Source organism: Triticum dicoccoides, chromosome 2A (genome assembly GCF_002162155.2).
Source record: "Triticum dicoccoides isolate Atlit2015 ecotype Zavitan chromosome 2A, WEW_v2.0, whole genome shotgun sequence".
NCBI classification, from domain to species: Eukaryota; Viridiplantae; Streptophyta; class Magnoliopsida; order Poales; family Poaceae; genus Triticum; species Triticum dicoccoides.
Window position 1 is genome coordinate 219,082,787 of NC_041382.1, and position 27,303 is coordinate 219,110,089.

The window sequence follows — 27,303 nt, forward strand, 5'->3', positions numbered from 1 at the left end:
AGGATTACCAAACGGAGTCCAAACGGAATGAAACCTTCAGGAACGTGATTTTCTCATCGAATACAACTCAGGAGACTTGGACCCTACGTCAAGCCACGTAACAGGAGGCCACGAGGTAGGGGCGCGCCCTCCACCCTCGTGGGCCCCCTGTTGCTCCACTGACGTACTTCTTCCTCCTATATATACCCACGTACCCCCAAACGATCAGATACGGAGCCAAAACCCTAATTCCACCGCCGTAACTTTCTGTATCCATGAGATCCCATCTTGGGGCCTGTTCCGGAGCTCCGCCGGAGGGGGCATCGATCACGGAGGGCTTCTACATCAACACCATAGCCTCTCCGATGAAGTGTGAGTAGTTTACTTCAGACCTACGGGTCCATAGTTAGTAGCTAGATGGCTTCTTCTCTCTTTTTGGATCTCAATACAATGTTCTCCCCCTCTCTTGTGGAGATCTATTCGATGTAATCTTTTTTTGCGGTGTGTTTGTTGAGACCGATGAATTGTGGGTTTATGATCAAGTCTATCTATGAATAATATTTGAATCTTCTCTGAATTCTTTTATGTATGATTGGTTATCTTTGCAAGTCTCTTCGAATTATCAGTTTGGTTTGCCCTACTAGATTGATCTTCTTGCAATGGGAGAAGTGCTTAGCTTTGGGTTCAATCTTGTAGTGTCCTTTCCCGGTGACAGTAAGGGCAGCAAGGCACATATTGTATTGTTGCCATCGAGGATAACAAGATGGGGTTTTCTTCATATTTCATGAGTCTATCCCTCTACATCGTGTCATCTTGCTTAAGGCATTACTCTGTTTTTAACTTAATACTCTAGATGCATGCTGGATAGCGGTCGATGAGTGGAGTAATAGTAGTAGATGCAGGCAGGAGTTGGTCTACTTGTCTCGGACGTGATGCCTATATACATGATGATACCTAGATATTCTCATATCTATTCTCAATTCTGTCAATTGCTCAACATTAATTTGTTCACCCACCGTAGAATACTTATGCTCTCGAGAGAAGCCACTAGTGAAACCTATGGCCCCCGGGTCTATCTTTATCATATCAATCTCCTACTACTTAGTTGTTTACTTTGCTTTTTTACTTTGCACCTTTATCATAAAAATACCAAAAAATATTATCTTATCATATCTATCAGATCTCACTCTCGTAAGTGGCCCTATAGGGATTGACAACCCCTATTTGCGTTGGTTGCGAGGATTTATTTGTTTTGTGCAGGTGCGAGGGACTCGCGCGTAGCCTCCTACTGGATTGATACCTTGGTTCTCAAAAACTGAGGGAAATACTTACGCTACTTTGCTGCATCATCCCTTTCTCTTCGGGGAAAACCAACGCAGTGCTAAAAGAGGTAGCAGCATCTCGGAGTTGGAATATACACTTTGATAGTGTGATCAAAGCATATGGTTTTATACAGACTTTTGGAGAAGCCCTGCGTGGCCAGGTGGAGCCCCCCCCCCAAGCCCAATCCGAATTGGGTGGCAGGCCGGCCCCCCTTTCCTTCCCTCTTTCTCCCTCTTCCTTATTCTCCTACTCCAACTAGGGAGGGGGGGACCTACTCCTACTAGGAGTAGGACTCCCCCTTGGGCGCGCCATAGAGAGGGCCGGTCCTCCCCTCCTCCCCTCCTTTATATACGATGGAGGGGCACCCCATAGACACACAAGTTGACAGTGGTCTTAGCCGTGTTCGGTGCCCCCCTCCACAGATTTCCACCTCGGTCATATCGTTGTAGTTCTTAGGCGAAGCCCTGCTTCGGTAACTTCATCATCACCATCATCACACCGTAATGCTGACGAAACTCTCCCTTGGCCTTAGCTAGATCAAGAGTACGAGGGACGTCATCGAGCTAAACGTGTGCATATCGCGGAGGTGCCGTGCGTTCGGTACTTGATCGGTTGGATCGCGAAGACGTTCGACTACATCAACCGCGTTACTTAACGCTTCCACTTTCGGTCTACGAGGGTACGTGGACACACTCTCCCCTCTCGTTTCTATGCATCTCCTAGATAAATCTTGTGTGATCGTGGGGATTTTTTTTGAAATACCGCGTTCCCCAACACACTCCCGATAACGACTTTGTCGTGCAGCTCTTCAAGTGTGAACCTACCGAGGGTGATTCCTCCAAGTTCACCTTGATGGTTACATCGACTGGGAATCCATCTAGGGTGATTCCTAGGTTCCCCCTAGATGTTACAAACACACAGTTACCTTTACCTGTTCCTCGTCTACTGTTTCTATGGGACAGGCGATACCACTCCGGTAGAGGTGGACCTAAGTTTTCGACACTCTCTTGTGAGCGGGTTGACCTGGAGGGCACCCGTGAGATAATTACGCAGCATGACCGGGCATTCTTGGCCCTTGCCGTAAGTTCGCGAGACGGGGCGACGGGACCACATATCATGGATCATTGATCGTCTCCATGCGTCCCAAGACACTAATGGGTTTGGACATGTGATCTGAGTAGGCTCTTGCCTTTTCGCACTAACCACCACGCGGGAATAGGTATGGGCACTCTGCGTCTTTCGGTTCTCCTGAAAGCTCTATGGAAGTCACAGTTGACCGGTGTAACACCCATGATGCGGCTATATCTCCCACATGTTGGAGCACGACTTAGAGGCATAACCGCATTGTAGGCATGTCGCAAGAGGGGTAATCTTTACACATCCCACGTACTGAATAAGAAAGAGGTACATAGCTGGCTTACAATTGCCACTTCACACAATACATAAATATAGCATTACAATCATCCAGATACAATCAAGGTCCGACTACGGAACCAAAATAAAGACAACCCCAAATGCATAAGATCCCCAATCGCCCCAACTGGGCTCCACTACTGCTCGTCTGGAAAGGAAATGTAGTAACGTCCTGAGTCCCCATCGAACTCCCACTTGAGTTCAGTTGCATCTCCGAGAATGACATCATCGACACCTGCATCTAGTTTTGGAAGTAATCTGTGAGTCACGGGGACTCGGCAATCTCACACCCTCGCGATCAAGACTATTTAAGCTCATGGGTGGGTAAAGGTAGTGGGGTGGAGCTGCAGCAAGCACTAGCATATATGGTGGCTAAATTACGCAAATGAGAGCAAGAAGAGAAGGCAAAGCACAGTCGAGAAGCTATAAAGATCAAGAAGTGATCCTAAAACTACTTAGTTCAAGCATAACACGAGACCGTGTTCTCTTCTCGGACTCCGCCGAAAAGAGACCATCACGGCTACACACGCGGTTGATGCATTTTAATTAAGTTAAGTGACAAGTTCTCTACAACCGGATATTAACAAATTCCCATCTACCCATAACCGCGGGCACGGCTTTCGAAAGTTCAAATCCATGCAGGGGTGTCCCAACTTATCCCATCACAAGCTCTGACGGTCAATGAAGGATATTCCTTCTCCCAGGACGGCCCGATCAGACACGGAATCCCGGTTACAAGACATTTCGACAATGGTAAAACAAGACCAGCAAAGCCGCCCGATGTGCCGACAAATCCCGATAGGAGTCGCACGTATCTCGTTCTTAGGGCACACCGGATGAGCAAGACGTCGGGTTGGCATAGACCCTGGTTGCCCAGGGGGCGCCAGACATCGCTCAGTTTGGACCAACACTTAGAGAAGCACTGGCCCGGGGGGTTAAAATAAAGATGACCCTTGAGTCCGCGAAACTCAAGGGAAAAAGGCTAGGTGGCAAATGGTAAAACCAAAGTTGGGCCTTGCTGGAGGAGTTTTATTCAAGGCGAACTGTCAAGGGGTTCCCATTATAACCCAACCGCGTAAGGAACGCAAAATCAAGGAACATAACACCGGTATGACGGAAACTAGGGCGGCAAGAATGGAACAAAACACCAGGCATAAGGCCGAGCGTTCCACCCTTTACCAAGTATATAGGTGCACTTAAAGTAAACAAGATATAATAATGATATCCCAAATAATAAACATGTTCCAACAAGGAACAAACTCCAATCTTCACCTGCAACTAGCAACGCTATAAGAGGGGTTGAGCAAAGCGGTAACATAGCCAAACAACGGTTTGCTAGGACAAGGTGGGTTAGAGGTTTGACATGGCAATATGGGAGGCATGATAAAGTATGTGGTAGGTATCGCGGCATAGGCATAGCAATAGAGCGAGCAACTAGCAAGCAAAGATAGAAGTGATTTCGAGGGTATGGTCATCTTGCCTGCAAAGTTCTCCGAGTTGACGTATGCTTGATCCTCGATAGCGTACTCAACGGGTTCCTCGATCACGTAATCGTCTCCCGGCTCTACCCAAAGCAAGAACACAAGCAAAGGGAACCACAATCAACCACGGTGCAATGCGCAAGCAACATGATGCAAAACATGGCATGATATGCGGGATGTAATATGCAATGCATATGCGTGCTCCGGAAGGGAAAGAATGAACCAGGCCTCAACTTGGAAAACCAAGAGCGCCGCTGGAAAGATGGGTTGATTTTGGTCGAAATCGATATAAAGATCACCAGAATCGGATGCACGGTTTGCAAATGGCAAACAAAACAATAATGGCACTATTCTGCGATTAACAGCACAATGCCATCTAAAATGCATCAAGAAACTAAGCTACTGCACTCTAACATAGCAACAAAGCACATGGCAGTGGTCCACTCAAGATGCTTGACAAAAGATGAACACTGAGCTATGGCTAAATCACACAATAGCAGGTTCAAACAAGCATGGTAAAAGTGCAAAAGATATCAGGTTCACAGACTTAGTGAAAATAACATGTCAGGATTTAACACCAGGAAGCAATGTTTAGAGCAAGATAACAACATGCTACAGGAACATATCATGGCAAAGCAAAGCATGGCATGAAACTACTCAAAGCATATAACAAAAGTCCCTTACTGACCATAAGCCAAAAGGGATCAGAAAATATGGTGGCACCCATGTAAACATAGCAAGTTTCGTTAACAGATTCAGACTTAGCAGAAAATTGGACATGGCAAAAACAGAGTTATGTAGGCATGTTTGCGAGCTCGATGCACTCACCACAAGGAATTGCATGACAACCACACCCAACAAGAAGACATGATCAAGAAGCTAACCATGGCAAGTACCATCTCATAGCATGCAAGGATCAACTACAACAATCTCGGCAAAATTGATTAACACGTAAACAATCTGCCAGGAACATTTTATAGCAAAAGTAGAGCAAGATTGAGTCATGCTAGGGTACTCCATAATTGCAAACAAAGACATGGATGGATAGAACAAAACAATATCTCAAAATCATCCTTACTGAACATGCTCAAAAGAGGCATGGATCACTCTGTAGCAACATGAATACATGGCATAAAAATAACATCAGGGAAATGACTTGAAAGAATTCTAAGTCCCTGAAATCAGCAACATCACGAGAGCAACTTTGCATGCTTGTGCTAGTCACCACATTGATCAAACAAATACATGGCATACACCCTTGTAAAGACGGCATGGCATAGCCCAAAACACATGTAGGGCTCAAATTCATATGAGGCACACAATAAACATGGAAAAAATGACAAATGTCCAAAATCTGTTAAGAAACAGAAACTAACATTCTATAGCACTCTTGCAACAGCATTTTAGGCATCAAGATGGACACAAACAAGCATGGTGCAATGGAACAAAATGAAGAGCACATCCATACGAACAATTTGATATATCACATGCGCAAAACGTAGCTACGGATGATGAGATATGGTATGAAGGAAAGTGCTAGAAAATAATGTAGACTTAGGAAAAAACGAGGTCAACCCCTAGGTTTCTTCTCACATCCAGATCGGCGCAGTTCCTGATGTTCGCCGTCGATCTCCCGCGGTGACTGGAGCTAGGAGAGCTCACCGGAGTTCTCGAGGAGGAGGCCGGAGTCGGAGGGAGCCGGTGGCCGGAGCGGGGGAGACGGCGGCCGGGCGGCGAGGCGGAGCGGCGAGATGGCGGCCGGGCGGCGCGGCGGAGCATAGCGGTGGCCGTCGTCGTAGATCGGCGACAGGCGGCGCGGGGAGGCGCCTCGCGGGCGGCGAGCAGCGGCCCGGGCGCGTGGGCCAGGAGGGCCCCGCCTGGGCCCGGCGGGCCGGCGCGCGGGTGGCGGCGCGGGGATGTGGGCCCGGGGTGGCGGAGAATCCGGAGGCGACACGTGGCTGCAGGCGGCAGCGGGATTTGTCTGACGGCGCCCGGACACGTCCGGCGGCGTGGAGGGGAGAGGGAGCTAGGGTTTGGACCCGAAATTTCGGAGGGGGAGGCCTATTTATACATAGAAGGAGCTAGGAGACTCCAAATGGAGTGCGGTTTTTGGCCACGAGATCGTGATCGAACGACCGAGAGGATGGAGGGGGTTTAGGTGGGTTTTGGGCCACTTTGGAGGGGTGTTGGGCTGCAACACACACGAGGCCTTTACGGTTCCTCGGTTAACCGTTGGAGTATCAAATGGACTCCAAATGGCACGAAACTTGACAGGCGGTCTACCGGTAGTGAACCAAGACCGCTTGGCAAGTCTCAGTCCAATCCGAGAACGTTTAACACCCGCACACGAAAACAGGCAAAAGGGGACGCCGGAGGACGTAGGAGTGCCGGAATGCAAAACGGACAACGGGGAAAATGCTCGGATGCATGAAACGAACACGTATGCAAATGCGATGCACATGATGACATGATATGATATACATGACATGGACAAAAAGCAAAACGAAGACAAAACCCAACCATGAGGGAATATCATAACTTAGGGCCGAAAATGGCAAGAGTTGGAATACAAATATGGCAAGTTATATACGGGGCGTTACAAGCGGCACACGCCCGGGTAGTCCGTGTAAGCACCTGCTTTGTATAAATAGGTATCCAGGACTGATCCCAGCCGTCCTCGCAACGCGCAGGAATGCAAAGGACGATTGACCCATGACCCCTTCACATTTAGGATGTAGACCGGTGTGTTGGCCTCTCTGTTGAGCCTAGGTAGGACTACGACATATTGATCAGCCGAGGCCGGGCATGATCCGGAAAAGTGTGTTCGGTCGAAGTTAATCGAGCGTGCAGGGAAGTATATCTATTGGAACAGTCGTGCCCACGGTAACGGACGCTCGGAGTTGTACCCCGATCTATACAACTAGAACTGGATACTTGAGACACTAAAAGGATATGATGGCTCTGAGATTGCTTTCTCGCAGGGAGTTGAGGAAGGATCTCTAGGCGTTGATACTACAACATACTTATTACTTATGCTATGTTACTCTACTCTTTTCTGTTGATGTAAGAGTCTTCGATAGGCTAGGTCTTCCTTCTATTCTGGCATTTCTGCAGTCCAGTCCAAAGATATAGCGCCATTCCTTTGATACTGATGCATACTTAGTATAGATCTGATGTAAGTCTTGCGAGTACTTTGGATGAGTACTCATGGTTGCTTTGCTACCTCTTTTCCCCCATACCCGATTGCTGCGATCAGATGATAGAGCCCAGGAGCCAGCTGATCCCGCCAACGACTACTACTACCCTGATGGAGCCTACTACTACTACTACTACTACTACTACTACTACTACTACTACTACTACTACTACTACTACTACTACTACTACTACTACTACTACTACTACTACTACGTGGAGACCGCCGATGACCAGGAGTAGATAGGAGGCTCTCAGGCAGGAGGCCTCGTCTTTTTGATTAGATGTCGTTGTTTTGTTAGCCTTCTTAAGGCAGACTTGTTTTATCTTATGTTTGTACTTAGATATTGTTGCTTTCGCTGACGCTTGTTTATTTGAGCTTATGTATTCGCGCCCTCGAGGCCCCTAGCTTGTAATATAAAGCTTGTATGACTTTTATTTGTGTCTAGAGTTGTGTTGTGATATCTCCCCGTGAGCCTCTGATCTTGATTGTGCACATTTGCGTGTATGATTAGTGCACGATTAAGTCGGGGCATCACACCGACTCTCCTGGAAATACGCCTACTCCACATGAGGTTGTTGTCCCAGCGTTCCTGGTGGCTGGTTGCGTGCCTCTAGCTCCTAGCGATGACTCGTTCTTGCAGCACGACGATAACTTGGTAGCCTGTGGATCCTGGCAGCTGCCTTGACAGCAATGGACATCCTCAGGCCTCACTACATGGCACGAGATGCTACGTCGCCTCTCAATCTGGGGTTCAAATTTGGCGATCTACGGGCCTGGTCAATTGACTCATGTGTAGCTCCCTAAGTGGCAATGAGGTCGGAGCCGTGGTGGTTTACACGGTCCAGCTGGACGAGGCATGAGATGTGAGATGGATGGGGAAAGACGGGCTAGTATGTGCCAGATAGTCGAGACAATACCTTTGGTAGTTGTTACCTTGAGGAAGCAGTCATCGATGTAGTTCTCCCCTCCCTACAGTCATTCCTCTGGGGAAACCCTAAGACTGAGTGCTTTCGGACCAGGCAATTATGTCAGTTGTGTCATGGTACCCTCTCGCGGCATTGTTTTGAAGATGGCTCTTGTTGGAGGGACCCGTGGTTGATGATGAGGTTCTTGCAGCATTGTTTTGGAGATGGTTCTTGTTGGAGGGACCCATGATTGGCGGTGAGCTTTGCGTTGCAGCTGTCGCTTCCCTGTCTCTTTGGTTCCTTGTTTTGGTTGGCCGAGGTATGGTGGCGGATCATAGGCCCTGTTTGGATCCCTAAGTTAGAGTTAGTTTTAGTTATTTGGGACTCAAATAACCCAAAAGTATCCAAATATGGGCCCTATTTGGATACTCTAACATAGTTAGAGTTAGAGTTATTTTCTAACCCACTCTAACCCAAATAAGTACCTCTCCACCGGGATAATTGGGTTAGATGGAACTAACCCACTCTAACCCTCCCAGTTTGGATATTTTTGGGTTATTTGAGCCCCAAACTAACCCAAACTAGCTCTAACCCCATGATCCAAACAGGGCCATGATAAGTTAGTTTGAGTTAGTTGGATCTAACCCACCCCAAAAAACTAGCCCACACTAGAGAAGCTTATTTGGGTTAGTTCTCCTAGGTCCACTAGAAAAAATAGTAAAAAAAGTTATCCCTCTCATTTAAACATGGTTCAAAGTAGTCAAATGATTGAGAAAAAATATATTTATTGTCAATCTAACCCTACCATCCAAACAGCTCTTTGGTTAGTGTTAGTCTAGAGTTAGTTTAACGTTAGAATCTAACTCTAATCTCTAACTGAGTTAGAGTATCCAAATAGGGCCATAGAGGCGGGTAGCAGAGGTCCTGCATAACGGCGTGGAGTTGCTGAGGTGGTGTGTGGCGACAATGTCAGTGATGTTGTCCGACGGAGCTAGTGGCGACAAACTATTCCAATGGGCAATGTTGGCTCGTGGTCTATTATTTGGGGGCAGATGGCTATGCACATATTTAAAAAGGAAGTACACTTGCGACAGAGGCGGAAGATCGACAGTGAGTTCCCAATATGAGATTTTGCCGGTACCCTTCTCTATCGTCATCTGATCTACGATCCCGCGTCACATAAGTGCGTCCACAGATGTTGTTGACTCTAAACACGACTCTTGGTGACTTGACTGACGTGTGCAAGGTTTTCAGTTTGCATGGTTGTGTCCATGTTCAGATTGTGTGCAATTGCGGCGGCGGCGGAAAATGGAAGTTCAAGCCATGAAAACGTGTAACGAAGGGCCAATTATTGTTCAAGTGCGTATAAGTGCTTTGTGCTGTTCATGCCCATGACTGGTGAAGCTCTTGGTGACTGACTTGCCATTTTAACATAACAAATCAGCGAGTACAAGAAGAAGAAGAAGTGAAGCATCTGAATCAGAACAAAACAGCTCAAATCAGATACATCAGCTTGTTCGATTGATGATTATTCCCGACATAAATGATGACCTTTGTGACACATACTCGATCACTTCATCTACTCCTCAAATAAAACGCTCCCGTTAAAGGGGATGCTGACACTGAATAATACTACTACTGCTACATTGCCTTCTCTGCTACGCCGATCTTGATTTCTGTTGCCTCTTTTCTTGCCTTGCTTCTCTTGTCCTGGAGGAACTCCGTCAGCACCCGTAGCGCAACGTCGGCGTCTTCGCTCCGCAGCAGCATCTCGGACACCTCGGCCGGCGTCACCTTCACCTCCACCGCGGCCAGCAGTTCCTGTATCCCTGGGAACAGAGCATGGTCATCCACGAGGTGATAGTTCCTGGCCAACGTCTTGAACGCCTCCCAGCAGCAGTGGCCCATGTAGATGTGCATGTCCATGCGCCCCGGCCGCAGCAGCGCCGGGTCGAGCCGGTCCTTGTAGTTGGTGGTGAAGATGATGATGCGCTCCTCGCCGCTCGTCGACCACAGCCCGTCGATGAAGTTGAGCAGCCCGGACAGCGTTATGGTCTGCTGTTGGCGCGCTCCCGGGTGGTGGGCCATGTCCTCCGGGACGTCGTCGTCTGATGAACTGCCGTCGTCGGCCGGCACCGGCATCGTGCGGTCCTCCCTCGACTTGGCGTCGAAGCAGCAGTCGATGTCCTCGATGACGAGGATGGATTTGTTGGGCATGGCGATAAGCAGCCTCTGAAGCGCCGAGTTGAGGCGCACCTCGGAGAGATCGAGGTCGTAGAGGTTGAACCGGAGGTAGTTGGCCATGGCGGCGACAAGGCTGGACTTGCCGGTCCCAGGTGGACCGAAGAGCAGATACCCGCGCTTCCAAGCCTTGCCGATCCGCCGGTAGTACTCCTTCCGCTTGAGGAAACGGTCGAGGTCGTCGGTGACGGCCTGCTTGAGTGCCGGATCCATGGCGAGCGTGTCGAACGTGGCCGGGTGGTGGTGGTTGATGCCGTGCCACGACCGACCCTCGTTCATGAAGATCTTGAGCGCGCGATCCCGCCGCTGCAGCTGCTCCGCCGTGGACATGATGAACGGCACGTACCGCTCGAGGGCCGCCTCCGTGTGCTCGGCGTCAAAGCTGAGCTCGAGGGTCTCGCGTGGCGCGGCCCGATGCCCCTTTCCCTTCTTGCCTTCGTCGCCGCCGGTCTCGATGGACGTCCATTTGAAGTCGACGCCGTCGAAGGTGTCGGTGGTGGAGCCCCCATCGTCCATGCACAGGAGTGTGCTCCAGCTGCTGCTCCCGTCGGGCTCCTTGTACCGGGTGCGCGCGAGGCAGAGCCGGCGCATGGCGGTCGGGTCGATCTTGGTGGCCAGGTAGGCGCGCGCCGCCTCGAAGAGGTGGTTCTCGTTGTACCCGGCGTCCAAGTGGCGGCGGATGACGATGGTGTGGCGCTCCTTGTCGCCGGCGCCGAGGCGGGCGCGCACGAACGCGGCACCCCAGCGCACCGCGGCGCGCAGCTCCTCGGGGAGGAGCTCCCTGGCCATGCTGCGCACCAGCATGGCGTACGCGGCCACGGACGCCGCCGTGGCCAGCGCCTTCTTGTACGTGTCCACCACCCTCCCGCCTCCTTCCAACGACGACGCCGCGGCTCCGGCCATGGTGGTCAGTGGCAAGTTATCCATGAGTGCGATGCGAACACGAGTGTGCTCCACGCCTCGTATATGTACTGGTGCTCTAGGGTTCATTTCCTGTTACGATCGACGAAGTTGTAGCACCGATGCGGCGCAGTTTCGTGGAAGGTGCCATAAAGGCAATAGTGCTAATGTCGACCGATTGACTCGAGCTGAGTCGTCTCTGTTTAGGGCTGTTTAACACCCAATCGTCCTTCAACTCGTGTTGCCCTTATTTCATTCCGAATTTTCTTGCTGAAGAGGCTTCACGTGCGTGAAGGAATCTTGGAGTGGAATGAGAGGGCTCGCAAAGGCTGGCTCATGTCGGATGTTCCGTCATGTCCGACGCAGCACAGTACATCTTTCGGCCGGCCTCGTATGATCGCATCATAGGTTTCTTGCAATATTCTACCACTCCAGTGTGCCACCACACACAAGGACCAGTGATTTAATTAGGTCACCGGCTGTAAAAAGTCGTCGTGTTAAGCAAAAACGCCCACTTGTTCCGGTCACACCGATCGATTAAGCGAGAATCTAGTACACCGGAGAAGACACTCCATTTTTACAACCCGGCCGCTCGCTGGAGCTGATTGGTTGTACTAATCGCGAAAAAGAAAATGATAAAAACTGTACAACGATTTATACTCTCTCCGATCTACCTTAAATTGTCCCTGCTTTAGTACACCTTGTTGTATTTGATTTATCTTATTTTTGAAAGCCAATAGCTAGGCGGCGTTTTTCCGGTGGGTAACCCGAGCGAACAAGTGTCCGTTTTGGATGGCCCTCGTGAGAGAAGAGATTGTTGTCGGAGTAATGGGCCACGGGTAGGCGAACCCAGACCCAGAACCTTTCAAGACATCGGGGTAGGCTGCACCCCTCAAGACCCCAGGACGAAGAGCCGCCTTCTGAGAGTCGGCTGCGAGGCAGCCGACTGCCCATTCGCGGCCGAGCCCCGAGAACGACTTCAGGATGAGCCGACTCCTGACTGGCGACTTCCAGAGAAGCCGACCATGGGAAGTCGGCCCGCGACGCCAACAACCCCCATGCCCTCATAAAGAGGGACGGGGCGGGGAGTGGCCACAGTAAAGTCCACCCCCATCCTTTTCCAAGGGCAGGCGTGGCCACAGTACGCCGTACCCGTGGAGATCTCCGCCCGACGCGACACTGTTGCCATGCCGGCCCTGACGTCAGCCCCAGAGGGTGGAGTCCTGTGCCCACGACGGCCTGCCGGTACGACCCAGGGACGACGGGTCCCACCAGTCGACGGGCGAACGGAAGACGGCGAGAGCGCCACCAGTCGTCCCAGTTGGGAGTCGGCCCCCAGGAGTCGGCCGGCCCCTCCCACGGGCCCCGCGCGCCATTAACCAGACGCGACAGGGAGTGGCCACAGTGATCGCCCGCCAGACGACGGAGCTGTCACCATGACCCCATGACTGAGCCCGCGTCATTAGAGGCACGAGTACAGTAATCTGCAGCCGGCAAGACCCGCCCACGGCGGACGCGGCCTGTCGGCTCCGTACCGAGCCAGTCGGCGGCGCCCACCAGTCGGCGGGCCCCAGGAGTCGGCGGATAAGAAGACAGCCAGAGAGACTGACGGCTGGGCCCTCGTCCAGCCGGATTACCATTGTACCCCTAGGGTTAGGCCTATATAAACCCCCCAGGGCACCCATGCAAAGGGTTGGAATCCATTAGCACTAGACCAGATCATATAGGAAGGAGAGAGCTAGCCTTGCCTTCTCCTACCTCCAGGAAACAACTAAAGGAGCAACCGTGTACACACTTTGACATAGTGATCATGCGGAGACCCCGCAGAGTAGCAGTAGGGGTATTATCTCCACGGAGAGCCCCGAAGCAGGGTAAGATTCGCCGGCGTGCATGCCTTCGCCTTATCCCGTTTCCAGGCACCTGCAACGTTCTACTCGCCCCCACCATGATAAGCCATTCTTTGGCATATGTCGCACCCAACCCCCGACATTTGGCGCCCACCGTGGGGCCTGGTGCACCGTCGTCCGGAGACCTGCTCTGGACGGGAACCATTTTTCTCCCTGGCGAGCGCAGCCAGCCCGGCACGCCAGACGGAGTTTTGCGCCGACGCACTGCACGGCGCTGAGATCGTCTGCGCAGCCAGCTGCCTCGCCGGTCTTGTCGGCGAGGTTCGCCTCTCCGACGAGCCTGCATTCGACGCGGGCATGGGCGGCCCTGAGAGCCTCCTCGCGGGCCTCCTTGACCAACTCCATGTCGCTGGTGAGCCTTCCGTGGACTTGGAGTCTGTAGGCTCCACCGACCCGATGCTGGTCGACTCCGACACCGCGTCACTCGACGCGTTCCCCACCAATGTGGTGGTCTACGATGAGCCGCTCCCTCGCGCGGAGAGCGACGGAAGCACCGTCGTAGAGGTGCTCGTCATCAGTCATGACGAGCATCCCGGGGGAGGAGCGCATGACCCACTTGGCGCGGCACTGCAAGACCTGACCGCGCCCATTCCGAAAGACGCTGACGCGGAGACGTTGGAGGCGCGCCGCCTTCAGCTCGTCGAATGCGCGAAGAAGCTGGCTAGCATGAGACGCTTGTCAGAAGCCTACCAGCGTGAGATGGATCGCGCTGTAGGTGGCTCGCCAGCCCCAACTGGGCCCAGCCGCCTAGGCGTGGTCCAGCAGCGCGGCGTGACCATCGCCAACCTATTCGGGGCAAATCGCCCTATGTACGCCACGCCTGTGGAAAACATTCGAGCCGCCCAGGCGGCGGCGGACAAGCTGGACAACTTCGGGGGCGAAGAGCGCCGCCTGATGAAGGAGCGAGTCCAGCGGCTCCTTGACGCGGCTGCCGCGCAGAACGAGGCCGGCTGCCGCACAGAGGCGCCGCAGTGACAAAACGACGACCCGCCTCCATGCCGAGACCAAGGCGCGACGTCTCGGACGCCGACTGGTGGCGCCCGAGGAAGGAAAGACAAGGATCCGGCTGTCAGCCGCAGTTAGACTCGCATTACCATAGAGCGTGACCAAGACGGCCGCCCAAGAGCAGTGGAACGACGGGACGACTGTCCGCCTCCTCCTCCTCGCAAGGAAAGGCGAGTCTCCCCGCCGCCTGTTGACCATCCGACTCTCGGCGATCACCTTGGCCGCTGAGAGGGAGTCGGAGAAAACGACGCCCGCCACCGGATCGACCGACTTCACCGATCCCTGGCGCTGGAAGAAGAAGACGAGTTAGGTCCGCCTTGTTTCGGTCCCCGCATTTGAGACGAGCCCTTTCCCAAAGGGTTCACGCTCCCAAGAGACACGTCCAAGTACATCGGCTCCGTGAAGCCGGAGGACTGGCTGGTTGACTACTCCACGACCGTCAACATAGCGAACGGCAACAAGCGCGTTGCCGTAAAATACGTTCCGCTCATGCTCCAGGGCACGGCCCGGACATGGCTGAACAGCTTGAAGCCCCACAGCATCAACAGCTGGGTCGACTTCACCGATGCATTCGTCCGCAACTTCACAAGCACGTACAAGCGTCCCCCCAAACCTCGCCAGCTTTCCTTGTGCATGCAAGGCCCCAACGAGTCGACTCGCGACTACCTCACGCGTTGGGCCGAGCTCCGGAACTCTTGTGAGGGCGTGCACGAGGTGCAGGCTATCGAGTACTTCAACGCCGGGTGCAGAGAAGGCACCCTCCTCAAGCATAAGCTCCTCTGCGACGAGCCGAAAACCCTTGACGAGTTGCTGATCATAGCAAACAAGTATGCCACGGCCGACTCCTCCATGAAGGCGGAGATTCAAGTTAGTGCGACTAGCAAAGTGGCCCATCAGGCTCCTAGAACTCCGGCTGGAGACGCCAGTCGGCGACAACAGCAGAGCGACCACAAGCGCAAGGCCCCACAGCCGGCTTCCAACAGCCGGAAGGTGGCGACAGTCGAAGTCCAGCAGCCGGAAGGGCAGCCTCCACCCAAGCGACAGAAAGGCGGCAAGCCCAACTGGTTGCCGGCTTTCTCATACGAGCAGAATCTGGATGGTCCTTGCAAGTTCCACAGTGGCGCGAAGCCGTCGAATAACACCACCCGAAAGTGCCACTGGCTCACCAGGATCGCCAAAGGAGACGGCCTCTTGCCTCCCCCGCCTGCTGGGCAGCAGCCTCCGCCTTCGCCCTAGTAGCTGGCTGTCAGGCTAGTCGGCGCAGTACAAGACGAGTACCCCGAAGAGCACGGAGCCTACGTGGTATTTACCAGCGTGGCTGATGATCGGCGCAGCAGGCGGCTGCAGTAGCAAGAGGTGAATGCAGTAGCATCAGAGACACCAGAATTCATGCACTGGTCCGAGAAGCCTATTAGCTGGAGCAGAGCTGATCACCCAGAGGTGATGCCGAGTCCGGGCTCCTATGCGTTGGTCTTGGATGCCACCTTTGCCACAGATACACGAGCTGCTCGTTTCTCGCGAGTTCTGATAGACAGAGGCGGCATCATCAAACATCCTGTACAAGGACACCATGGAGAAGTTAGGAATCAAGCAAAGACAGCTTCAGAACAGCTGAGCTGTGTTCCACGGCATTGTTCCTGGCCTTTCCTGCTCACCAATCGGCATGATCCTGATTGACGTCCTCTTTGGAGACAAAGATCACTTCCGCCGAGAGTCAGTTTGGTTTGAGGTGGTGGATCTCAAGAGCCCATACCATGCATTACTTGGCCGACCCGCCCTGGCCAAGTTCATGGCGGTCCCCCACTACGCCTACCTCAAGATGAAGATGCCTAGTTCCAAGGGGATTCTGACCGTAGCCGGCGACTATCGGAAGTCGTCTGCCTGTGCGGCTGAAAGTAGTCGGTTGGCCGAGTCCCTAGTGATCGCGGCCGAGAAGCGGCTCCTTGACCGGGTTGTGGCGATGGCCGGCAAGCAGCTAGAGGTGTCGCCCAACCCCAAGGAGTCGGAGGCTGAGGGTTTGTTCAAGACGACCAAAGAGACAAAGAAGATACCCTTGGATCCGGAGCACCCAGAGAGGTACGCTGTCATAGGCGCAAACCTCGACAGCATATAGGAAGGCGAGCTCGTCGATTTCCTCTGTGAGAATCGGTACATCTTCGCATGGTCCCCCAAAGACATGCCAGGTGTACCGACGGAATTCGCCGAGCACAAGTTACATGTCCGATCTGATGCAAAGCCAGTCAGGCAGCCCTTGCGCCGCCTATCAGAAGAAAAGAGAAGAGTTGTTGGAGAAGAGATAGCCCGACTCCTAGCAGGCGGCTTCATTATGGAAGTATTCTTTCCAGAGTGGCTAGCCAACCCAGTCCTGGTACTGAAGAAGAACAAGCAGTGGTGAATGTGTATTGACTACAAAAGCCTCAACAAGGCTTGCCCCAAGGACCCGTTTGCTTTGCCAAGAATTGATCAGGTGATAGACTCCACAGCCGGATGCGAGCTGTTGAGCTTCTTGGATGCATATTCAGGATATCACCCAATCAAGCTGAACCCGACTGACAGACTCAAGACCGCCTTCATCACATCGTTCGGAGCCTTCTGCTACCTAACCATGACGTTCGGCTTAAGGAATGCCGGCGCCACCTTTCAACGTTGCATGCAGAAGTGCCTCCTCAAGCAACTCGACAGAAACGCCCACGTCTACGTGGACGATGTGGTGGTGAAGACGGAGAAGCATGGAACACTGCTGGAAGACCTCAAGGAGACCTTTGAGAACCTACGCCGATTCCAGATCAAGCTCAACCCTGAGAAGTGCGTCTTCGGAGTACCAGCAGGCCAACTCCTTGGTTTCATGGTCTCTGAACGTGGCATAGAGTGCAACCCTATAAAGATCAAGCCATGGAGAGGATGGAGGTACCCAGCCGACTGCTGGACGTGCAAAAGTTCACTGGCTGCTTGGCGTCCATCAGCCGATTCATCAGTCGGCTGGGCGAGAAAGCTCTCCTCTTATACCATCTCATGAAGAAGACCACTTTTTTCGAGTGAAACCACAAGGCGGACGAAGCCTTTCTCGAGTTGAAGAAGATGTTGACTACTCCACCCGTTCTGGCGGCTCCGACTCCTAAGGAGCCCATGCTCCTATACATCGCCACCACCAGCCGGGTAGTCAGCACAGTCATTATAGTGGAACGCAAGGAGGAAGGCAAGGCACTACCTGTCTAGAGACCGGTATATTACCTGAGCGAAGTGCTGTCAACCTCCAAGCAGAACTACCCCCACTACCAGAAGATGTGCTATGGCGTGCACTTTGCCACCAAGAAGTTGAAGCCTTACTTTCAAGAGCATCCAATCACTGTGGTCTGCACGGCCCCACTTGCCGAGATCATTGGAAGCCGAGATGCTTCTGCCCGAGTGGCCAAATGGGCCATAGAGCTGGCTCCCTACACCATCTACTACCAGCCCCACACCGCCATCAAGTCACAAGAACTGGCCGACTTCCTCGTCGACTGGGCCGAGACCCAGTACCTACCACCAGCGCCCGACTCCACCCATTGGCGGATGCATTTCGACGGCTCCAAGATGCGCACCGGCTTGGGAGCTGGCGTTGTCCTCACTTCTCCTAAAGGCAACAAGCTCAAATACGCACTGCAAATCCACTTCGCCGCCTCCAACAACGTCGCCGAATATGAGGCGCTCATTCACGGGCTTCGGCTTGCCAAAGAACTTGGCATTCGCCAGATCCTGTGTTATGGCGACTTGGACTTAGTGGTCCAGCAGTCGTCTGGTGACTGGAACGCCAAAGATGCAAACATGGCGAGTTACCGTTTCCTCGTGCAGCAACTCAGTGGATATTTCGAGGGGTGCGAGTTCCTCCATGTGCCAAGAAACGACAACGACCAAGCAGACGCCCTGGCATGAATCGGCTCTACCCGCCAAGCAATACCATCCGGCGTCGCCCTTCAGCGCCTCCTCAAGCCGTCTGTCAAGCCTTCACCAGAATCAGACTCCATCTTTGTGCCGGCTCCCCCCGAAGAAGTCGGATCCGATTCCAGAGCCCCAGCAGACGGTACGAGGATTTTGGCAGATGGCTCCAAAGCCGCCATAGTCGAAGCCGGCCCAGGGACTGCAGAACCCAGCCCGGGGACCGCGGCGGCCAGCCCGAAGACTCTAGAACTCGGTCCGAGGGCTGCACCAGTCGGCCCGGGGACTTCATTAATCCAGCAAGCGGTTGCTGACTCCAGCCCGCCGCCTCCCAGCCCAGCCGCCCTCGGCCAAGTCGCAGTTCTGGCAGTCGAAGAAATAGCAGCACCCTCATGGGCCCAGCCCATCCTCAAATACCTGGTGAGCAAAGAGCTACCGACTGATGAGATCTTAGCTCGGCAAGTACAACGCCGAGCGGCAGCCTACACCATAGTCAACAGAGAGCTGGTCAGGCGCAGCGTCACTGGTGTCTACCAGCGCTGCGTAGAGCCAGAGCAAGGCCAAGCAATTCTCAAAGACATCCATCAAGGAGAGCGCGGCCACCATGCGGCTTCAAGAGCACTCGTCGCCAAAGCCTTCTAACACAGTTTCTTTTGGCCAACGGCCTTAGAAGAGGCCAAGGAATTGGTCCAAAAATGCAAAGGGTGCTAGAAGTTCCGCTCGAAGCCGCATTAGCCGGCTTCTACACTCAAGACCATCCCCATTGCCTGGCCCTTCGCAGTTTGGGGCCTAGACATGGTGGGACCATTCAAGATGGCACGAGGTGGCCTAACTCACTTACTTGTCGCAATGGACAAGTTCACCAAGTGGATAGAAGCGAAGCCAATCAAGAAACTAAATGGTCCGACTGCCGTGACTTTCATCTCCGACATCACAATTCGGTACGGCGTACCACACAGCATCATCACCGACAACGGCACGAATTTTGCCAAAGGCGCCTTGGCCCGTTTCTGCGCGACACAGGGCATCCGACTGGACCTAGCGTCCGTCGCCCATCCACAGTCAAACGGCCAGGTGGAGCGAGCAAACAGCCTCATCCTGTTCGGCATCAAGCCCCGACTGGTCGAGCCTCTAGAGCGCTCGGCTGGCTGCTGGCTCTATGAGTTGCCAGCCGTCCTCTGGAGTCTGCGCACGACTCCAAACAAGTCAACCGGCTTCACACCTTTCTTCCTCGTCTACGGTGCTGAAGCCATCATCCCAACGGACATAGAGTTCGATTCCCCGCGAGTCACCATGTACACCAAGGAAGAAGCAGAAGAAGCACGTCAAGATGGCGTCGATCTGCTGGAAGAGGGCCGGCTGTTGGCACTCAGCCGGTCCAGCATATACCAGCAGAGCCTGCGTAGATACTACAACAGGAAGGTCAGGCTGAGATCTTTCCAAGAGGGCGACCTTATGCTCCGACTGATCCAGCGAACAGCCAGCCAGCACAAGCTGTCGGCGCCTTGGGAAGGCCCCTTCATCATCAGCAAAGTGCTGGGCAACAACTCCTACTACCTGATCGATGCTCAGAAGCCCCGAGCACGCAAGAGGGACGACTCCGGCAAAGAGACAGAGTGGCCATGGAATGCAAATCTCCTCCGAAAATTTACAGTTAAACGCAGTATGTACCACACTACCTTTTTAAAAGTACCAAGACTTCGTCCCCCCCCCCCGAGAAGAGCTCGGGGACTGCCCTCTTTTATCTATATGATAAGAATTATGCCTTCGACTATATTACTCTTTGTTATGCCGCTTGGCACCGGGTTCGACTAGTCGGCCCGGGGACTTGCCACCCTGCGCTATGAAATGCTTCCTGCAGCCGGACAAGTAGTGTGTGGCGCCTAAGCCGTCTCCTGTCAGAAGCCGCAACTCGTAGAGCGACTGTTTGGTGGGCAGGAGTAAGGAAGAATGGGCGTCCACATGAAAAATGACTAAGGACTCAAAGCATAAACATAGCTTAAAGCCGGCTTCCAGCCTTTTTTCGCAAACCGACTCTTGAACAGTCGGCTTGCCGCCTTCTATCCGACTTGCTAAACAACTCTAAAACGGCTAAGTACCTGCCTTCCCAAAGTGACCAAGAATTTGATCCAGCAGCAGTCCGCAGAGCGGCTGTCCGACTGACAAAGACGGCAACTGAGGGAAGGCGGCAAAGGAAAAAGCCAAAAGAGCAATGAGCAAGAAAAGATAGAAGTCGGATGAATATTTACATAACAAAGGCCCTTGGCCGAACCATCGAGCAGAGGTTCAAAATACACCCCGCAGGTGGAATTGTGCGAATTAACAAGTTCTTCAAAGACTATTAAAATAGGTAAAACAAAGATAAGGTGGAAGCCTAGGAGGCGGCAGACGGGTTCAGAGGATCGGAGGAGACGGCGGTGTTGGATGTTGGGGCGGCCGGCTAGGCGGTCTCGGCTTGATTACCTCCGGCGACAGTCGGCTCGGGCGGGCATGGCTCGTTGCTGGAGGCGCGGTCGAGCTGAGGCTGGCCGTCTGCTCCGTCTTCCGGTGCCTCCGTCTCGCTTCCATCCCCCGCATCGTCTTCCTCCTCGACGCTGGAGCCGATCACCTCCGTCGAGTCCTCGCCATAGTCTGGGTTCATCCCAAACCACTCCGGCGGTACCTCACCGCCATCTTCAGCCCGCTCGGGGACAAAGATGCTGGTGTCAGTGTACTCGGCGATCGCCGCCACACGCTTGACAAGGGCGTCTTCCACGGCTGCCAGCTCCGGCTGGGCCTCTGACCGGAGTGTGGCCAGCCGGTCTAGGTCGAGCCCCGGATACCACGCCTTGACGAATTCCAAGGCTCGGCGCGCTCCAGCCCGGGCCGAGGAACCCTTCCAGGCCTCAAGACGGCCAGCCGTGACCTCCAGCCAGTCGGCAGTCCGACTGGGGGTGCGCGGAGCCTGCATGTCTGGCCACAGGGCAGCGATCGTTTGGGCGCCGACACATTGAAGCCGGCGCAACATCTAGTGGGCCGGTCGCAGACGAGCCCCAATGCTCAGAATATGCTCGTCAAGGGTCCGGGGGGCATCGGCGGCGATCTCCACGCTATCCGCCCTCCGCTCCTCGCGATCAGCCTCGATAGCTTGAATGGCGGCCTGCGAGTGGCCGGGGAAGAAGTCTGCCAAGATGGAAAGAATGAAGAACAAGTCAAAAAACCAGGAGCCGGCTCGACCTATAGTCGGCGGCTCGAAGAAGAAAAGCAAAGAAGTTCACCGTCGACGAGGTCCTCGATCTCGTGGAAGTCGGAGGCCAGCATTGCCTCCTTGTCAGTCCAAGAGGAGCGCTCGCTCGCGAACTCGGCCAGGAGGGCGGCCTCCTCCTCTTTCGCCTCCTTCTGTGTCTTCTTAAGCAGCTCCTTCTACTCTGCCAATTGTGCGGCGAGCTTGCTGCACTCCTCCCCCTTGGCACGCAACGCGGTGTGGGCTTCGCTCAGCTGCTGTTGAAGATTGGTGTTGGCCTCTGAAGAGAAAGAAGAAGGAGGGCATTAAGTCATCAAGAGAGAAGGTCGCCGGGGAGATCCGGCCCGACTACTCAGCAGTCGGACCGAATCTCGGGGACTATAGCGCGCGGGTGCGCCAGCGCACCCCGCAAATAAGAAAAAGGACTCACTCCGGCTCTCCGACAAGTCGGTGATCTGCTTGCCTAGCTCTTCAACGTTGCGGTTGAAGGCGGTGACACGGAGGTTGTGATAGTCCTGCGACAAGTATTTCAGACAAAAGTTAGTACCCGGAACTCACCAATTGGAGTTCTGGGCCGCCTGCTCAGCAACAGGCCCAAAACTCGGGGACTACACCCAGTGGGTGCGCTGGCACGCCCACACAGAGAGGAACAAGAAAACAAAGACAAAGGAGAAAGCATACCCAGATGGCTGCCCGCGACGCCAGGTGCACCTTGGTGCAGTTTTGGATAGCGTCGCTCTCAGCTCACAGCTTTGTCTGGACATCCAGAAGAGCCTGGTTCAGGGGGCCCGTGCCGCCTCCTCGCACCCACCCAATGGGCGCGGCGCTCGTCGCTTCGGTGTCTGGGATCGTCGAGATGGCGGTGCCGGTCTCCAAGGGGCGTGGCGCCGAAGTCGCCTTCTCAAGACGGCGACACGTTGGCGAGCCGACTTGAAGGAGTAGCCTTGCCACAGCCTCGTCTTCAGTCGGCGGCAAGGGCGGGTCCGCCGGCTGTTTGCCTTGCGCGCTTCTAGACGGCGGCGGGGGCGGCGGTGGCGGCACGACCGCGTCCGGCATGGAGGCGTCGCCGCCGCCCCTCTCCATGATCGGGAACTCGCCACCGTCTTCCTCTAACTGCCCCGTGAACTCCGGGGGCGGCGGCGCAGAGTTCAGAGGGGTGACGAACACTGCCGACCGCCGGTGCGCGACTTCCTTAGCCTGTCGCCTTGCCGCGATGGCGGCCTCGGCCTCCTCCAGCTTTTTTAGGGCGGAGGCCTCCACCTTCACTTTCTCCAGGCGGGCGGCCTCTTCCTCCTCGCGCCTGCGCGTTCCACTCCGTCGCCTCCCGGAGGTCGGCGGTGGGGTCAATCCGCCGAGTAGTGGCAGACGTCTCCGCCGACCCCATAACGGAGGCGGCGGCAACCCTCTCAAGAGTGAGGGGAGCCCTGAAGCGAGGGAAGCATATGAAAGAATCAGACAAAATCAACAAAGAGAAAATAAAGAAAAGGGACGGAGGCGCTTACGCAGAGACCAACTGTCGGTGTCAAAACAGGCGGATCTCGGGTAGGGGGTCCCGAACTGTGCGTCTAGGCCGAATGGTAATAGGAGGCAGGGGACACGATGTTTTACCCAAGTTCGGGCCCTCTTGATGGAGGTAAAACCCTACGTCCTGCTTGATTAATATTGATGATATGGGTAGTACAAGAGTAGATCTACCACGAGATCAGAGAGGCTAAACCCTAGAAGCTAGCCTATGGTATGATTGTTGTTCGTCCTACGGACTAAAACCCTCCGGTTTATATAGACACCGGAGAGAGCTAGGGTTACACAGAGTTGGTTATAATGGTAGGAGATCTACATATCCGTATCGCCAAGCTTGCCTTCCACGCCAAGGAAAGTCCCTTCTGGACACGGGACGAAGTCTTCAATCTTGTATCTTCATAGTCCAGGAGTCCGGCTGAAGGTATAGTCCGGCTATCCGGACACCCCCTAATCCAGGACTCCCTCAGTAGCCCCTGAACCAGGCTTCAATGACGATGAGTCGGGCGCGCAGATTGTCTTCGGCATTGCAAGGTGGGTTCCTCCTCCAAGTACTTCATAGAAGATTTTGAACACGAAGGTAATGTCCGGCTCTGCAAAATAAGTTTCCACATATTGCCATAGAGAGAATAATATTTACACAAATCTAATCTGCTGACGTATTCCGTAGCATGACATCACACTACGGCCAAGTCTTTATTCGAATCGTTTTACTGTCCCACCTCAGTGCGTTTAGCGAGGCGGTTTCCTTGGCACGTCTTGTTAAAGCAGAGATCGTGTCCCCTTATTCCGGGATTCTCATCAATACGGGTGTGGGTAACCCAACCGCGCCATTGACTACGGCGCTTGGGAGATAAGCGAGTTTTACCAGGCTGGTGGGGGCGCATAGTCGCGTCCGCCCATATAAGGGGATAAGGACCCACCTTTTCATCCACGCCTTCTTCCTCCTTTGCCTATCCATTTCCGCGCACTCGAGCTCCAGCGCCCAAGTCCGCACACCCCACCTCAACCTTCTCTAGCCATGTCTGGAGCGGGAGGCAAGTGGATGGTCTCCTCCGTCACGGAAGGACACATCAAAAGACTGAGGAAGGCCGGATACTTGTCTAACGACATTGCGCACCGGCTTCCCGAAGAGGGGCAGCTCATCCCCACCCCTAGGCCCCATGAGAGGGTGGTGTTCCTCCCCCATTTCCTCTGCGGACTGGGCTTCCCTCTCCACCCATTTGTCCGGGGGCTCATGTTCTACTTTGGCCTGGATTTCCACGATCTGGCCCCGAACTTTGTCCTCAACATCTCGGCGTTTATCTCGTGTGCGAGGCCTTCCTCCGCATCTGCCCCCATTTCGGCCTATGGCTCAAGACTTTCAATGTCAAGCCGAAGGTGGTGCGCGGCACCCAGGCGGAGTGCGGAGGTGCCATGGTGGGCAAGATGCCCAATGTCCTATGGCTCGAGGGCTCCTTTGTGGAGACCCTAAAGGGGTGGCAATCGGGGTGGTTTTACATCACCGAGACGCGCGACCCTGAATGGGTCGCAGCCCCTGAGTTCAGATCCAGACCCCCTATGTGGCTCACCTCCTGGAAAGAGACGGGCCTGTCGTGGGGTAAAAAAGGAGAGCTGACCGGACTCCAAACATGCGTCCAAACCCTGGTGGACAAGAAGCTGAAACTTGTCAACGTAGTCCAGGTTATGCTCATCCGCCGGATCCTCCCGTGTCAACAATGGGCTTTCAACCTGTGGGAGTTCGACCCGGCGCAGCACCGAACTCTGAGCAAGCTCTTCGACACGATGTACGAAGATGCCTGGAAGGTGCTTTTCAAGGGCGCCGAGGCCCCCGCATCCGCTACCGAGGATCGCAGATTCAGCACGCAGCGTCACGCTAGTGCGGTAAGCTGTTTTTACCTTTTATAGGGTATTAGTTTTGCATAGTTTGACTCCATGCAGGATCTAAGCTCCCTTACCTTTGACAGGATTGGCAGAAGACATTCGGATAGATCAACTGTCCGGCTCCTTTGCCCGAAGGCCCAGCGGACGCTCGCTTAGCGAAGCTGCTGGTTCCGGCACCCTATGTGGTGCCGGAGAAGAAGGCCACGGGGACTCGAAAGAGTTCCCGGCGCCTGGGGGTGTCGGATTCATCATCCGACGACTCCAAGACGCACTCCTCCCATGAAGACGAGGAGGAGGAAGAAGAGACCTCTCCCCCTCCAGCGGGGGGAGAGAAGAAAAGGAAGGCTGCCCCAACTGGGGAGGCCGAAGGGTCCAAGAAGGGGAAAACCCTTCCTCCGGACGGCTCCACCAACACCGACAACGGCGAAGAGGAGTGGCCGCACAGGGCCAAGCCCCTGGCGAGATCGTAAGTATCCAGATACCAGAGTGATTCATAGTATTCCTCCATTGCACAGCTTTTCCTTATGTCGAACATGTTTATGCAGTCCACCCAAAGACCGGCTCGACGTGTCGTCGAGCGGTTCCCTGGATTCGTCGGATGTGAATTCGCTTCCGACGGCTACCTCCCCCCACCCTACGGACGATGCCGAGGTGCTGTCCCAACAGGTTCCAAGCCAGGAGGAGGTGGTCCTGGAGGCGCTGCAAGGCGACCTCCCGGACTCCAGGCGCAAAGGGGATAAAACCCCCAAGGGCTCCGAGTCCGGCCTTGAGCCGGACACCGCGCCGGAACCTTCAATGGTTCTGGTCTCCGGTAGGCAGCCTCCTTCCAAGAGGAGCAAGCCTACCGAGCCGGTGACCTCCGTTCAACCGGAGGCACCAGAAAATTTGCTGGAGGTGCTTAACGGCGCCTCCATCGACGAGGAGCACCGCACTATTATGAGTGCGGTGATCCAGAAGGTTCAGGCCGCCAAGAGCAGACTGACTGAAGCCTGTGCCAGCCTTCTAACAGGCTTTGAGGTAAGTAAAGAATATGTAAAAATATTACCGCATAGACAATAGCCCCTGATGCTCTGTTCGGTGTTCGGAAAGAAAAGTCGAATAGAGGATCTAATAACATTCGCAGGAGTCTAACATAATCAAGTCAATATGCGTATGCAGGCTTCGCTGCTGGCCTCTGCCGCACTGACCGCGGAGATGGATATGCTGAAGCAAAACCTCGCGCGGTCCGAGAGCGAGCTTGGCCAAGCCAAGAGGCAACTCGAAGAGAAGGAAGGTAAGTAATACCTTGCGCAAGTATATAGAGAAGATGTGGTTGCAAAAAATGACAGGATCAACGTGCTATTATAGGGGCCACGACCGAGGTGGCAACCCTTAAGCAAGCGCTATTCAAGGCCGAAAACAGAGCGGCCGCGGAGCGCACAGAGAGAGGGAAGCAGGAGGCGCGAGTGGAGGAGGTGCAGAAAGAGCTCCAGGCTCTCGTGAAAAAACATGAGAGTTTGGAGCTTGACTCAAAGACGCAAGCGTCCGAGCTTACGGCAGCCCTCAAGAGCGCGAAGTCTGCCAAGGCCGAAGCCCAGAAAGCCCTCCAAGAAATTGGAGCGATGAAGAAGATTGCGGCGGGTAAGGCATTCATTATGCAAAGCAAGCACGTGAAAGTGAATCACTTGTTACTTACCCGAGTCCGGAGCTCTCCAGGACCATTCGCAGATTTGCCCCGCAGTGCATCTGATGCCGCCGCCTACTACCGAGCCGAGGAGGGGAGCTCGACGGAGAAGGTGTTCTGGTCTTGGTATGCTGAGGCCGGACACCTGGTGCCTTTGAGTGACCAGCTGAAGCAAATGGTCGAGCTCCACAAGGTGGCCGAACAGGCCATAAAGGGCCTCGTAGTTCGGCTTTATCCTGGAGAGGCTCTTCCTGGGAGCTACTTCGGGCTGGTGAGGCGGCTGGTGGATGCCTGTCCACGGCTTGAAGTAATCAAGCGCCCCGTCTGCATCGAAGGTGCCCGTAGGGCGCTTGCCCGTGCTAAAGTGCACTGGGGCAAGATGGATGCGAAGAAGCTGGTGAAGGACGGGTCGCCGCCGGGCAAGGAGCATCGCGTCCCGGAAGCGTATTATGAGGGCGTCCTGAAGGGTGCCCGCCTTATAGCGGATGAATGCTCCAAAGATGTAATTTTTTAGTAAACTCACATTTGTGATCCTGTACGCTGAAAACTTGTTCATATGCGCTAAGAAACACTTTTGAATTTAAAATATTACCTTCTGTGCGGCCGTTTATCAAATTTGAGAGATGGCGAGTCGTCGGCTTCTGCCCCCATGCCACGAGTGCTGGGGTGTTCGGGATAAACATGAGCGCTCTTTTTCCCATTCTTGGGTCCTTCGAGGGAGGCGCTCAACACAACGAACAAGGCAAT

The 27,303-nt window shown here is 54.1% G+C and overlaps 1 protein-coding gene across 1 annotated transcript; it reads right to left on the reverse strand.

Moving 5' to 3' along the window:
- Positions 1-9,762: 9,762 nt before the first annotated feature.
- On the reverse strand, positions 9,763-11,618 carry LOC119354305 (AAA-ATPase At3g50940-like). The gene has a single exon (XM_037621029.1). The coding sequence runs from the start codon at positions 11,529-11,531 to the stop codon at positions 9,942-9,944; it is 1,590 nt and encodes a 529-aa protein (XP_037476926.1). The 5' UTR covers positions 11,532-11,618; the 3' UTR covers positions 9,763-9,941.
- Between the last annotated feature and the right edge of the window lie 15,685 nt (positions 11,619-27,303).